This window comes from Grosmannia clavigera (assembly GCF_000143105.1).
Source record: "Grosmannia clavigera kw1407 unplaced genomic scaffold GCSC_82, whole genome shotgun sequence".
Classification (NCBI taxonomy): Eukaryota; Fungi; Ascomycota; class Sordariomycetes; order Ophiostomatales; family Ophiostomataceae; genus Leptographium; species Leptographium clavigerum.
Window position 1 is genome coordinate 928,312 of NW_014040576.1, and position 14,200 is coordinate 942,511.

General features: G+C 42.5%; 1 protein-coding gene across 1 annotated transcript; it reads right to left on the reverse strand.

Moving 5' to 3' along the window:
* Positions 1–146: 146 nt before the first annotated feature.
* CMQ_8017 (uncharacterized protein) lies at positions 147–3,858 on the reverse strand (the record flags this gene model as incomplete). Its single annotated transcript, XM_014313657.1, has 5 exons — positions 147–325; positions 554–638; positions 1,158–1,266; positions 1,510–1,540; positions 1,611–3,858. 5 exons carry the CDS (start codon positions 3,856–3,858, stop codon positions 147–149), a joined length of 2,652 nt encoding a protein of 883 aa, XP_014169132.1.
* Positions 3,859–14,200: the final 10,342 nt, after the last annotated feature.

Below are 14,200 nucleotides of genomic sequence, written 5' to 3' on the forward strand. Positions count from 1 at the left end.
TCATGGTTGGTTAAATAAAAAGCGAAATTAATAGAGGGAACAGCTGCTATGTACAATTAATTGTAACCCATTGACCTAACAGATACATTGCAAATCCTGATTAAAGCCCGCTTCATACGCAAGGAAATGCAAAAGCCGCACAGGTATTAACTTTTGACGAGATGCCATACCGACTGACGAGACCCAGGCAAGTCTGTCATATCAGCCGCCCTAACTTCATCTTCCTTTCTCGAGCCCTGGTCAGTATCTTCGTCCAGTTGAAGCAGCTCGCTGGTCATGAGCATGCGGCCCGTCTCGCGGAATTGATTCCTGATCCAAGCGGCCACTGCGGTCATGGCATGGCCGCTTACGCTTTTTGTCGTCGTCTTCTATTTCTGGAGTATCGTGTAACAATGCTTTGACGTTTCCCAGACCGGCGAGCACTTTACTAACAGTATCCAGGAAACCCAACTGCCGTCCCGCAAAGTTGTCGATGATCTTGCTAATATTTCACGCCAATTGATTGGCGGTAGCGGTATCAGCACCAGCATTGCTCCACCCGTCGAGTACATACCATCTTTCTTTTGGGCGGGGATCTTGCATTCGAGGTCTGTGAAGCGGTTTCTACGTCTGACCACGACGAACATGTTCTTCTCCACCTAGGAGATAACTGTGGCTGTCAAAACGACTAGAGAGGACTTCAACTGCATCTCTGTCGGAATCATTAGACGTAGTTGAGGTTTTGCGAAGCCTGAATGGTGATACATCGTGCGAAGAACATTCGGATACATGAGAGTGCGAGCGTCTGTGAGATGGGACGAGTGACTGGTCCTGTTTACCATCCGATATATTTCTTTCTGCGCTTGTCCGAGTATAATTGCAGTTCCGTACCCCGGCATGGAGTCGTATCAATTTGTGTGAGGACTGTGGCGACAGCGGAATGAACGCGACGGATTTCTCCTGATCATCAGCATCGCCTCTGAGACTGGCCGCCCTTCAAAATTTATAACCTCTAATCTACAATGTCAGTGATGCGACGAGAAACGTGTAAGTGCAATAAAATTGGGAAGACACCGTAAATCGATTGGGGTAATGCTGGTACACGCACCCTTAAGGAGCCTCCAGTTTATTTGTAAAATAGAGGCAGTTTTTGGAGAGATGAAGGAGATACGACTTACAGTATCATTGTCGCGGGGAGGAGACTTGTCCAAAGTAGTGTTATCTCGTGGGCCGACGGCTGTTTCCGGCGTGAAGTTGAGTATGGAATCTTGCTCAAGAGACGCCGCACTGCCAGAAGAATATACTGATGGCGCATTTCGATCCGAGGGTGCCGGAGGTGGCGGCGCATAGACATTGGAAGCAAGCAGATTGTGCATTTAGCCGGAGGCACTATTCAGATCCGTGCTGGCGGCGTTCGAATGTTGCATCATCCCGTCACGCATTGCAGTAGTTGCAGATTGAAGATGCGGAGGATAAAACGCACCCCCCGATGCATGTGCAGGAGACGGTGGGCGACTATCGGAGCCGTACCTGTTATGAGAGCTATCCCTGTCTTTATAAACTGCAATACGTACTCTTAGTTAGTTTCAATGTCTCCGGATGCTCCTTTGAATAGGGTTGATGCCACGTACATTCAAGGCTTGCCTCTCGGTTTTCCCTAAATTTGTCCCGGTCATAAGAACCGTAATTCCCGCGATGCACACTTCGTCCTTCACTGCTGTCGATGCTTCCAACTTTCTTCCTGTCCTCCATTTTTTTGATGCCAATAGGGGCGGCGGCGGCTGCAGCCACCGCTCCTGCCCCTGCAGCAGCGAAATCCTGCAAATTAGAGTGATCGCGGCTGCGATTATCCTTAACTTTCTTTGAGTTTCCGTACTCGCCGGCAATACTACTATCTGCAAAGCTTGGGTCTTCTGCGTCATTGCGGACATCTGAGGCATCCAGAGACCCTTGATCGCGAGTATGACTGCGTCGACGGTACCCACCACATTCACTATCTTCAGCAGCACTGCTGTACCTACTATAGTAGCTGCCAGTATCAGGTGTCCTCGAATCGGGGTGCGGAGGACCAGAGTACAGCGGCCAGGCGCCATATTCAACCAAACCTAGCTTGGAGTCAGCTCCTGGACGTGGAGAATAACCCGCATCGGGGTGATGGGAAGAGAGTGTGACACCAGCCCGAGCTCCTGACCTGCTTTGGGGGCGAGAGCGAGAGAGAGAGCGAGAGAGAGAGCGCGATTGAGAACGAGAGCTAGATTGTGGACGGGATCTAAGCTGCCGATTCCGACGTTCCTCTTCATATTCTTCATTCGCGAGGGCTCTGTCCCTCTCGTCTTCTTTCTTATCTCTATGCTTGTCGTAGAGCTTCTTAGCGGCTGCACCAGCAAGACCAGCTGCAACGACTTCGGCGCCAGTTCGTAGACGAGAGTGTGAGCGCGACTTTCCACTTTGACCACGAGACTTGGAGCGAAAGTGATGGACAATCCCGGCAACAGCGGCCGTTCCTGCTGCTACCTTGGCCACAGACGAGGCACGTGAATGGGCTTTCCGGCTGGTGCGAGATGACAAGCGACTGTCGTACCTCTCGTCGTCACTGTAGCGGTGCAGGCTGCGTCCTCGATTTTGCTCTTCACGGTCAATGCGGCTAGATTGCAGATATTTAGCAGCTCCAGCCACAGCAAGAGCCGCAGCTGCTATCCCCAGACCAGTTTTGAGTGTAGAGTGATGGCTAGGTGAGCGACTCCGCTCCCGCGATGCGGGCCGGGAGTGGTTGTCACTAAAGCGATCGTCGTACGTGCTGTGGGCACGTTTCATCACCTCGGTACCAAGAGCACCTAGGGCAGCCCCCGCAATAACTTTCCGTCCCCGATGTTCGGGAAGCTCGCCGTCCTGGTTACGGCGAGAGCTAAGCAGGGCCCCAATGCCAGCACCAGCAAGGGCACCCTCGGCCAAATGTCGGCGACGTTCAGAAGCGGAGGGGGGGATCTCCCGTCGAATTACTGTCTTTTTGGTGATGTAGTAATCATCCTCAGAATCAAGCTCACCGTCAGATGCATAGTCCCGGTGGTGGGTGTAGTGTCGGTGGCGGTGATCGGGGTTGCGACCGCGGCGTCCAAGCTGTCCGGCAGCAAGATCTTCTCGTTCACCACGATAAGGTACCACCTCACGACGCTCTCGGCGCTCGTAATAGTAGTCGTTCTCTTCACGCAAGTCTTTCTTCCTCGGCCGCTCTCTGTCATGGGCGACAAGTGCGACCTGGCCTTGGTGTGGCATGATGACTGACGAAAGCCCTGGAGAATCCTGGAGGATGATATTCTGCTCAACGGGACGTGGACGAATGACTATTGGTGCTGGGGGTGGGATAGACGGCTCATAGTATTCCGTTTCTTTATGCCAGCGCTCCACCTCGCCTCCATGGCCGTCCCCATGGCGATCCTTGGAGTAGCTCTCGACAATAATTTGGTCGTCGCGCTCATCACGGCTTTGAACTTGAAACAAGCCTTCTCGGTTTCGAGAGTGACGGCCGGTATCATGATCCAAGTCTTTTGTCGTTTCATGAACAATAAGGCGGCCATCGTCACCGTAATAGCGTCGAGTGTGCTCAGTAATGTCAACCGCCGAGCGTGGACGCTCAGGCGAGTAGATACGGCGATCTACTTCAATCATGTTGTTTGATGAGCGGTGTCCCCCCCGCTGGTCCCAAGACTCTTGGCCATCATCTTCAACACGCTCACGTTCGACTTGTTCAACTCGTTCAACCTGGCCGTGGCCAACCTTGTAGCGTCGCACAGTTGTCCTTTTGTATCTTTCGTCATTTTCGTCAGAAGAGTACACAGCGTCCCGTCTGTAGCCGGCTGTATAGTAATCAGACTCTGGCATGACTGGGCAAGCTCTCTGAAATTGAGATGAGTGGAGGCTGTATTCGGCGATTTTCCTAGAATCTCAACTATTCCTTAGTTGACAGAACACGAGAGTATGCAACGTTCAGACTAGAGGTGCGCTTCGAAAGTCTTAGAAATGCAAGTGCGTTCCTTAAATTCGAAGAAGCAATAAAAACGAAGGTTTCTAGATGGCTTGTAATGAACTAAACATTGTGAAGTATCTCGTGGAAGATGAGAGAAGCGGGGGAGGGGAAGTCATAAGCGGGCAGGCTACGCACCCGCGATACGGCAGGTAATTATGCCGACTAAACTAGGCTAAAATTGGTTTAAAGTACTCGTGCCCCGCCCCACCCAGGGCGCGCGTTGAAAAACGCGCACCACCATAGGTGGGTGCTAGCCAGCCAAATAGTCACACCAGCCAAATGAGCACTATTTCTGTATTATCACCACCTCCTACTTTAACCTCGCTTTGAGCGGCGCATGCGCTTCCCAGCCTCTCGAATTTCATATACGCCTAATCTCCCTTCGATTCATCTCCCTAGCCCTTTTCGCGGCAGCTATAAGTGGGACCATGGGGATTTGGGCCACCCCCCCCTTTGGGCCACCCAATTTATCCTAATACACAATACTATTTACAAACTTCAACACGTCGTACGTCTACCAAAATCACTCCAATTACCTTCTTTTTTGCTAACAGTATTCATTAGACCATTATGCGCTAGTATACCGAAAAAGAAATCGCTGACGCGCTTAGATCGCTTAATAATGGCGTATCTCTTTAAAAAGCAGCTATTAAATATAGCATACTGCGATTAACACTTTAGAATCGATTACTCGGCTACTAAAATTACTATAACGCTTATTAAGATTAGTAAAGGCTTTTGTGAAGGTTAAAGGAGGCTATACGTAGCGGTCATATAACGTGATGCACTGTGAGGAGCAGGAGGCTGAATAGGGTCTAGTGTGGGCGAAAGAGTGTTGTGTACTAAGGAAGAAATAGATACATCGCGACCCTTCTGGGGATCCGTATTAATACTAGTGTCAGGCCCCGCTTTTGTGCCTTCTGACCAATTACAGGCCCGTACGGCCAAGTGGGGCGGAAGGGCCACAGTGTGGCGGATTCCAATGCTTGACACTCCCCCTGAATACGCCACGTAGGCGCACCGCGATGCACTGAAATCATCCTCGGCAGCCCTTTTCACGGCTGCCAGCCCATCAAGCGAGGCAACAGCCTCTCGAACGCTGCCTTAGGCAGCGCCTTCGTTATGATATCAGCGATCTGATCCTTAGACTTTACGTACCGTACCGTTAACAAGCCGCCTAGTACGCTTTCACGAAAGTAGTGCCACTTGACGTCGAAGTGCTTCGAACGCTCTCTGAATTCAGGCTTCTTCGTAATGCTGATCGCAGAGGTGTTGTCCACGAACATCTGGATGTCGGCTTGGAGGCCCATTTCGAGCATGAATTGCTCGATCCAGCGGGCCTGCGTTGTTGCGTAGTAGGCGGCGCCGTATTCAGCTTTACAGGTGGAGGTGCTGACGGTCGGGAGCTTCTTAGCTCTCCAAGAGACCGGCCCTCCTAAAATCCTGAAGACGAAGCCGTACGTGGAGTAACGATCAACTAGATCGTCGGCCTAGGACGCATCAACCCACCCTTCAACGCAAATGTGCCCCTTCGGAGGGGGCTTCTGACGGCGGTAGACTATCGCGTAGTCCTCCTTGCCTCGCAGGTAGCGAAGCGATCGCTTGGCTGACTTGGCATGCGTTTCCCTGGGTGATTTCATTACCTTTGAGTGCTGGTGTACAGTGAAGGAGATGTCTGGTCTCGTCATCACACCAGCGTAGATCAGCTTGCCGTTCACGTGCTGATATCGAAAGCTGTCTGCCAGGGGCTCATGCTCGTTAGGAGTCACCAGACTGGTGATCGGGGTCGCAACAGGGTGCGATTCGTTTATGCCCTCGCATTCGAGGAGGTTGCGAATGTACGCCGACTGGGAGAGGCTGATCTGAGTACCCCCCTCTGTGGTGGTGATCCCGATCTCGACGCCTAGTAACCATTCGAGCGTTGGTGTTATTTCTGTCTTTAGCAACTGACGCATACTGAGTTCGAACGAAGCAACGTTAGTTTCGGCTCCTCTATAGAGGGCATTGTTAACGTGCGTTACTACGGTCACGCCTTTGCTGTGATACGTGGCAGGGTCTGTTATAAAGGGCCTAAGCCCTGCTAATGCTATAGTTTTGCGCAGCTTCTTCTGCTAGACGTGGCCGGCTTGCTTTAAGCTGTACAACGCTTATTGTAGCTAAATAACACGATTTGGCGCTTAGTTAAGCTGGCGTGCTACTTTGGGTTTTTGTTCGAAGTACTGCTAAAACAGTTCTCCTTGTTCTATAAAGATATCTTCGTCTAGCAGTTTATATAGGTAGGTAGCGATTACGTTGAATTAACGTAAGGTTTAGTTAAACTAAACAGCTAGTGCTATAAGCATGCGCTAAGAGTCTAATCGAGAAGTCGATGCAAAGGTTTTGTTATAGTTAAGGCCTTGCTTTTGCTAAAAGCCTCTAGCTACTAGCCTTGCCTTCTTCTTTATCTCTTTTTAATTTAGTCCTTGCTTTTGCTATAGCACCTACCTGCTAGTAATCGTCTTTCTGCTTTTTAGTTAGTCTATAAACTTAAAGACGCCTTTTACAATCAAGCTATCTATCTCCTTAAACATAGCCTTACGCCATTAATCTAACTTGCTTCTTAATAGCGCCTTCTTTATAGTTAGCTTATCTTTTTCTATGTTGTGCGCACTTAGTGCGCGCTATACAAGGTTTGCGCTGCCTACTTTCATTAGATTGCGCGCGGCCTAAGGTAGCACTACGCGTTTATAAATAGAAGTTAGATCTAAGATTATAACAATCTTCTAAGGTCGATTTAAGATGCTAGCTTGGTCCCGCAAAAGCTTCTTAAAGTCTTCTAGATTGAAGATATTATCTAGATTATCGTCTAGATTAAGCTCCCTCTTAACGTTAGAGTTAGGTTTTAGGATAAAGACGTTATAGTCCTACGTTTTTTAATCGATTGTTACCTTCATAGTGCAGCGCTAGACTTCTTTAGGCTAGGATTTAATTAAATCTACGTCTTTTACAATTTCTTTAAATATATGCACGTCTTTTATAACGACAAGCTTACTACAAAGAATAGCCTAACACCTATATAGGTAAGTCTCTTTAAAGCCTATAAGCATAGCCTCTTCGCCTTGTGGTTTAAGCTTTGAATCGCTTGCCTTTTAGATAACTTGTTTAGGTTTTTAAATTACGGCTCTAGAGCTAATTGTGCGCAAGTAAAAGACGTCTAGTACAAAGTTTTCGTCCTTCTTTTAACCGTTGTTACGTTGCTACTAGACAATTGGCACCTCTTTTTTAAAGTTGGCTATATAGTTTTAAATGTAGGTTGCTAACTTGCAGACTTTTAGCTAAAGTATAGGAGGGATATAACCTTAGAGATAAAGTAGTCTAGTATAAATAATAACCTTCTTAACTGCCCTCTTAGCTTTTTTGTTCTTAGCTAAGTTGTATAGAGGGCTAGGGATTACTTTAATGCCTTTTAGCACGCAGTACCGCTTAATGGCTGTAATGGCAATGTTTATACTATTGTTAAGGTGAATTTAAACAAGCTTGTAGCTTAGTTTATTTGCGTTTCTTTTGAACACTACTTTAATTGTAGACAGTGCTTTTATTTTCTTTTTATGCACTAGCACTTTAATTAAACCTATAAATTTATCTTTAATAATAGTAATATACCTTAACTTATTATAGCTAACTTGCTTAAATTAGCCTAGGTTAACGTAATATACCTCTTCTAGTCTTTATATATAAATTTTACGTTTGTTTTTTAGCTTAAAGTGCTTAGCCTTTGCTAGTTTGTAAAAAGTGTAAACTAGCTTAGTGTTTTCTATAACGTTTTCTAGCTTTATAAGCTTTTCTTTTACTTGCTTTAACGTCTCTTTAAGCGCTTTTTAAGACGGGTAACTTATCTTTTAATAAATAAGGCATAGTTTCTAGCGCTTGCTTAAAGACTGCGCATAGCTTTTAGGTTAAATTCGTTAAATTTAGGATTAGTCTTAGCATCCTAAACAAAGTCTTAGTAAAATTCTTAAGCCGCGCAATTTATCTTCTTTTAACTCTCCCCTTGCGCGGGAGGAGGCTTGTTCTAAATTAGCACAAAGAAGCTAGTCTTTTCAATGTTAAATTAGCAAAAGGCTGCCCTATCTGCAGCCACCAGCTTGGTGCCGTTAATGTAATTGCCTGCCTTGTAGAAGCGTAGGCTAGACATAATGTTTAAGAAGAAGCCTAGTACTAAGAAAACGTAGTTTAAGGTCGCTTTGTGTGCCGTGCCGTCTAGTCCTATTATCTAGAGCACCACTTAGCCCGCAAACTTAGTAATAACAAAGCTACTATTAGTGTAAATCGTAATCGTAGCGGTGTACTCTATACTAGGTTTAAACCAACTAGGGTTGTTAGTGATATAAATATCACCTCCTATGTTAAACAGCCAGTCGTCTGTGTGGCTACTATAGAAGTTGTAGAAGAGGGCATAGTAGGCATAACCCTTCGTTAGTTAGGGGCACAGATCTAGGCCTTTGCAATTCGTTCGCGCATCTAGCGCGCAGCTATTGTTATCCGTAGTAACAATGCTATTGTGTAACCTATAGCAAAGGTCTACGTTTACTGCTTTTTGCAGGTTATCGGTGATCGTAACTACACCGAAATTAGATGCCAGCATAAACGTAAGCACCTTGTTTGTAGGTTTAAATTAGACAGTAGTTATAAAGCTAACTACTTTGCTAAAGGGTTCTTTCTTTAACATATTGCTAGTTTTGCCTCTAAAGGCCTACTTAAGGCAAAGCTCTAGGTTCTTCTTCTAGCATTTAGTGATTATATGCTTAGTGCGATCGCAGTGCGTGCATTTTGCACCCTCTTAGCGTTTGCTAGAAGCCTTAGTTTTTAGGTTTTTAGTACTACGACTGCCGTCTTTTTCCCTAGTCGTTTTATTTTCGGTTTTAATCTTATTAGTGCTAGTGCTGCTATTGTTGCCGCTTTTAGCGTTTGGTATAGCAAACGTCCGCTCCTTGCAGCAGTTAGTAACGAAAAGCTTTACTGCTACGTAGACTTTGTTATTAGCTATAGTGGTTTATCTGCTTTGCTAAAGGTTAAGCACTTTTGCGTTTAGGGTAGGGAACTTTCTGCAGATGCAGCTAATTAGATTTACAGCCTTTTGCTTGCCTGTAAGCGGCTCGACATAAGTATTGTAGCCGCGAATAATTTCTTTGATTCTAGTAAAAAAGTCCTCTATCTTTTCGCTATTATACTAGCGTATTGTTGTCTAAAATTTAGTGCTATAATCAATGGCCAGATTAGCTTCCTATAGTTTTAAGAGCTGTTTAAGCGTTTCGTAAATGATCTTAATGTTATTTCCTTTAGTCTGCTTAAGCAAGCCGTCGTTAACCCGTAGGGTTACGGCGTATTTAATCGATTGACGGTTGTTGGTAGCCATCTGCCTAACAGTAGTAAAATCGTCAATGCCTAGCAGGCTAAGGCCTTTGAATACGTTCTTCTCCCATTTATTCCAGTCTGCGCCGCTAGTAAGCGTTGGCACTTGCTTCGAGCAGTGGCTTACAAACAGCTTAATGCATGTTGGGTCGACCTAAATCGGATTAGGCGCTGCTGCACTGGCTTGTAACATGGTAAGAGATTCGGGTTTTAGTTTTGGATCGTAAAAATATTCAGAGGTTCGTAACTGCTGATTAGGTTCTTCACCACCAGCGTCGTTTTCGTTGTTTGGAGTGTCTTTGTTAAGCTTAGCCCTGTGAATGCTATTTTCGTTAGCTACGTAAATGCTGCTTCCGATGCTTAATTCAGACTTAGCGTTTAATTCTAATTTAACGATTAGAGGTTTGCTGCTTAGTCTGCCACTAGGAGTTCTGTTCTAGCCAGGCGAGGTTATAAATATAACCTTAGTAATCTTAACAAGGTTCTTTTCGTCTGTTAGATTAGTGCCTAAAGCACTAAGTGCTTTACAAAGCGTATTATAAAGGCTTTTTAGTTTATTTGTTTAGCTTCTCCTGGTCCTCTTAGGCCGGGCTTATAACCTGTAAAGGTTAAAGGAGGCTATACATAGCAGTTATATAACGTGATGCACTATAAGGAGCAGAAGGCTAAATAGGGTCTAGTGTAGGCGAAAAAGTGTTGTGTACTTAGGAAGAAATAAATACATCGCAACCCTTCTAGGGATCCGTATTAATACTAGTGTTAGGCCCTGCTTTTGTGCCTTCTGACCAATTACAGGCTAGTACGGCCAAGTGGGGCGGAAGGGCCATAGTATAGCGGATTCTAATGCTTAACACAAACCTCTAATCGTTAAATTAGAATTAAACGCTAAGTTTAAATTAAGCATTAAAAGCAGCATTTACGTAGCTAACGAAAATAGCATTTATAGGGCTAAGCTTAATAATAACACTCTAAACAACGAAAACGACGCTGGTGGTAAAGAACTTAATTAGCAGTTACGAACCTCTAAATCCTTTTACAATCTAGAACTAAAACCTAAATCTTCTACTATGTTATAAGCTAGTGTAGCGGCGCCTAATCTGATTTAAGTCAACCTAACATGTATTAAGCTATTTGTAAGCCACTGCTTAAAGCAAGTGCTAACGCTTACTAGCGGCGCAGACTAGAATAAATAAAAGAAGAACGTATTTAAAGGCCTTAGCTTGCTAGGCATTAACGATTTTACTACTATTAGGCAAATGGCTACTAATAACCGTTAATCGATTAAATACGCTGTAACCCTATAGGTTAACAACGGCTTGCTTAAGCAGACTAAAGGAAATAATATTAAGATTATTTATAAAACGCTTAAACAGCTCTTAAAACTATAGGAAGCTAATTTAGCTATTAATTATAGTACTAAATTTTAGACAATAATGCGCTAGTATAATGGCGAAAAGATAAAGGACTTTTTTACTAGAATTAAAGAAATTATTCGCGGCTACAATACTTATATTAAGCTGTTTATAAGCAAGCAAAAGGCTATAAATCTAATTAGCTGCATTTGTAGAAAGTTCCTTGCCTTAAACGTAGAAGTGCTTAACCTTTAGCGAAATAGATAGACTACTATAGCTAACAACAAAGTCTATATAGCGGTAAAGCTTTTTATTACTAACCGCTGCAAAGAGCGGACGTTTACTATACCGAACGCTAAAAGCAGTAATAGTAGCAGCACTAGCACTAACAAGATTAAAACTAAAAACAAGACAACTAGAGAAAAAGACGGCAGTTGTAGCACTAAAAACCTAAAAACTAAGGCTCTTAGCAAACGCTAAGACGGCATAAAATGCGCGCATTGCGATTGCACTAGGCATACGATTATAGAATGCTAAAAGAAGAACCTAGAGCTTTGCTCTAAGTAGGCCTCTAGAGGTAAAACTAGCAATATAGTAGAGAAAGAACCCTTTAGCAAAGCATTTAGCTTTATAACTACTATCTAGTTTAGACCTATAGATAAGGTGCTTGCGTTTATGCTAGCACTTAATTTTAATATAGTTACAATTACTAATAACTTGAAGGAAGCGGTAAACGTAGACCTTTGCTATAGGTTACACAATAGCATTGTTACTATGAATAACGATAGCTGCGCGCTAGATGCGCGAACGAATTATAAAGGCCTAGATCTATGCCCCTAACTAACAAAGGGTTATGCCTACTATGCCCCTTTCTACAACTTCTATAGTAGCTACACAGACAACTAGCTGTTTAACATAAGATGTAATATTTATATTACTAACAACCTTAGTTAGTTTAAACCTAGTATAGAGCATACTACTACGATTACAATTTATACTAGTGGTAGCCTTGTTATTACTAAGTTTGCAGGCTAAGTAGTGCTTTAGATAATAAGACTAGACGGCATAGCATATAGAGTAACCTTAAACTACGTTTTTTTAGTACTAGGCTTCCCCTTAAACATTATGTCTAGCCTATGCTTTTATAAGGCAAGCAATTACATTAACGGCATTAAGCTAGTAGCTGCAAATAGGGCAGCCTTTTGCTAATTTAATATTAAAAAGACTAGCTTCTTTATACTAATTTAGAATAAGCCTTCTCTTATATAGAAGGAGAGTTAAAAGGAGATAAATTGTATAGCTTAGGAATTTTACTAAGACTTTATTTAAGATGCTAAGACTAATCTTAAATTTAACGAATTTAACTTAAAAGCTATGCGTAGTCTTTAAGCAAGCGCTAAAAACTACGCCTTATTTATTAAAAAATAGGTTGCTTGTCTTAAAGGGCGCTTAAAGAGACGTTAAAGTAGGTAGAAGAAAAGCTTATAAAGCTAGAAAACGTTATAGAAAACACTAAGCTAGTTTGCACCCCTTATAAACTAGTAAAGGCTAAGCACTTTAAGCTAAAAGATAAACGCAAAATTTATATATAAAGACTAAAAGAGGTATATTACATTAACCTAGGCTAATTTAAGCAAGTTAGCTATAATAGGTTAAGGTATATTACTATTATTAAGGATAAATTTACAGGTTTAATTAAAGTGCTAGTATATAAAAAGAAAACAAAAGCACCGCCTACGATTAAAGTAGTGCTTTAAAGAAATGTAAATAAACTAAGCTATAAGCTTGTTTAAATTTACCTTAATAACAGCACAAACATTAATATTATAGCTATTAAGCGCTACTGCGTGCTAAGAGGCATTAGGGTAATCCTTAGCCCTTTATACAACTTAGTTAAGAACAAAAAAGCTAAGAGGGTAGTTAAAAAGGTTATTATTTACATTAAACTGCTTTATCTCTAAGGTTGTATCCCCTCTATGCTTTAGCTAGAAGTCTATAAGTTAGCAACTTACATTTAAAACTATATAGCCAACTTTAGAGAGGAGGTGCTAATTGTTAAGTAGCGACGTAATAACGGTTAAAAGAAGGACGAAAACTTTGTACTAGACGTCTCTTACTTACGTACAATTAGCTTTAAAGCTATAATTTAAAAACCTAAACAAGTCATCTAAAAGGTAAGCGATTTAAAGCTTAAACTACAAGGCAAAGAGGCTATGCTTATAGGCTTTAAAAAGACTTACCTATACAGGTATTAGGCTATTCTTCGAAGTAAGCTTATTGTTACAAAAGATGTGCATATATTTAAAGAAATCGTAGAAGACGTAGATTTAATTAAATCCTAGCTTAAGAGAGTTTGGCGCCGCACTAAAAAGGTAACGATTAATTAGAAAACGCAAGACTATAACGTCTTTATCCTAGAACCTAACTCTAACGTTAAGGGGGAGCTTAATCTAGATAAAGATCCGAATAATATCTTTAATCTAGAAGACTTTAAGGAGCTCTTACGGGACTAAGCTAGCATCTTAAATTAACCTTAGAAGATTATTACAATCTTAGATCTAACTTTTATTTATAAACGCGCAGTGCTGCCTTAGGCCGCGCATAATCTAATAGAAGTAGGCAGCGCAAACCTTGCATAGCGCGCACTAAGTGCGCATAACATAGAAAAAGATAAGCTAACTATAAAAGAGGCGCTGTTAAAAAGTAAGTTAGATTAATAGCGTAAGGCTATGTTTAAAGAGATAGACAGCTTAATTATAAGAGGCGTCTTTAAGTTTATAGACTAACTAAAAAGCAAGAAGATAATTACTAGTAGGTAAGTGCTATAGTAAAAGCAAGGACTAAATTAAGAAAAGATAAAGAAGAAGGCAAGGCTAGTAGCTAAAGGCTTTTAGTAAAGGCAAGGCCTTAACTATAACGAAACCTTTGCATTAACTTCTTAATTAAACTCTTAGCGTATGCTTATAGCACTAGCTGTCTAGTTTAACTAAACCCTACGTTAATTTAACATAATTGCTGCCTACCTATATAGACTACTAAACAAAGATATCTTTATAGAATAAGGAGAGCTATTTTAGTAGTACTTTAAACAAAACCCTAAAGTAGCACGCTAGCTTAACTAGGCGCTAAATCGCATTATTTAGCTATAATAAGCGTTGTATAGCTTAAAGCAAGCCAGCTATATCTAGCAGAAAAAGCTATGCAAAACTATAGCATTAGCAAAGCTTAAGCCCTTTATAACAAACCCTACCACGTATTATAGTAAAGGCGTAACTATAGTAACGCACGTTAACAGTGCCCTTTATAAAGAAGCTAAAACTAACATCGCTTTATTTAAACTTAGTATGCGTTAGTTGCTAGAGATAGAAATAATACTAATGCCTAAATAGTTACTAGGCGTTAAGATTAGGATTACTACTATAGAGAAAGGTACTTAGATTAGCCTCTCCTAGTC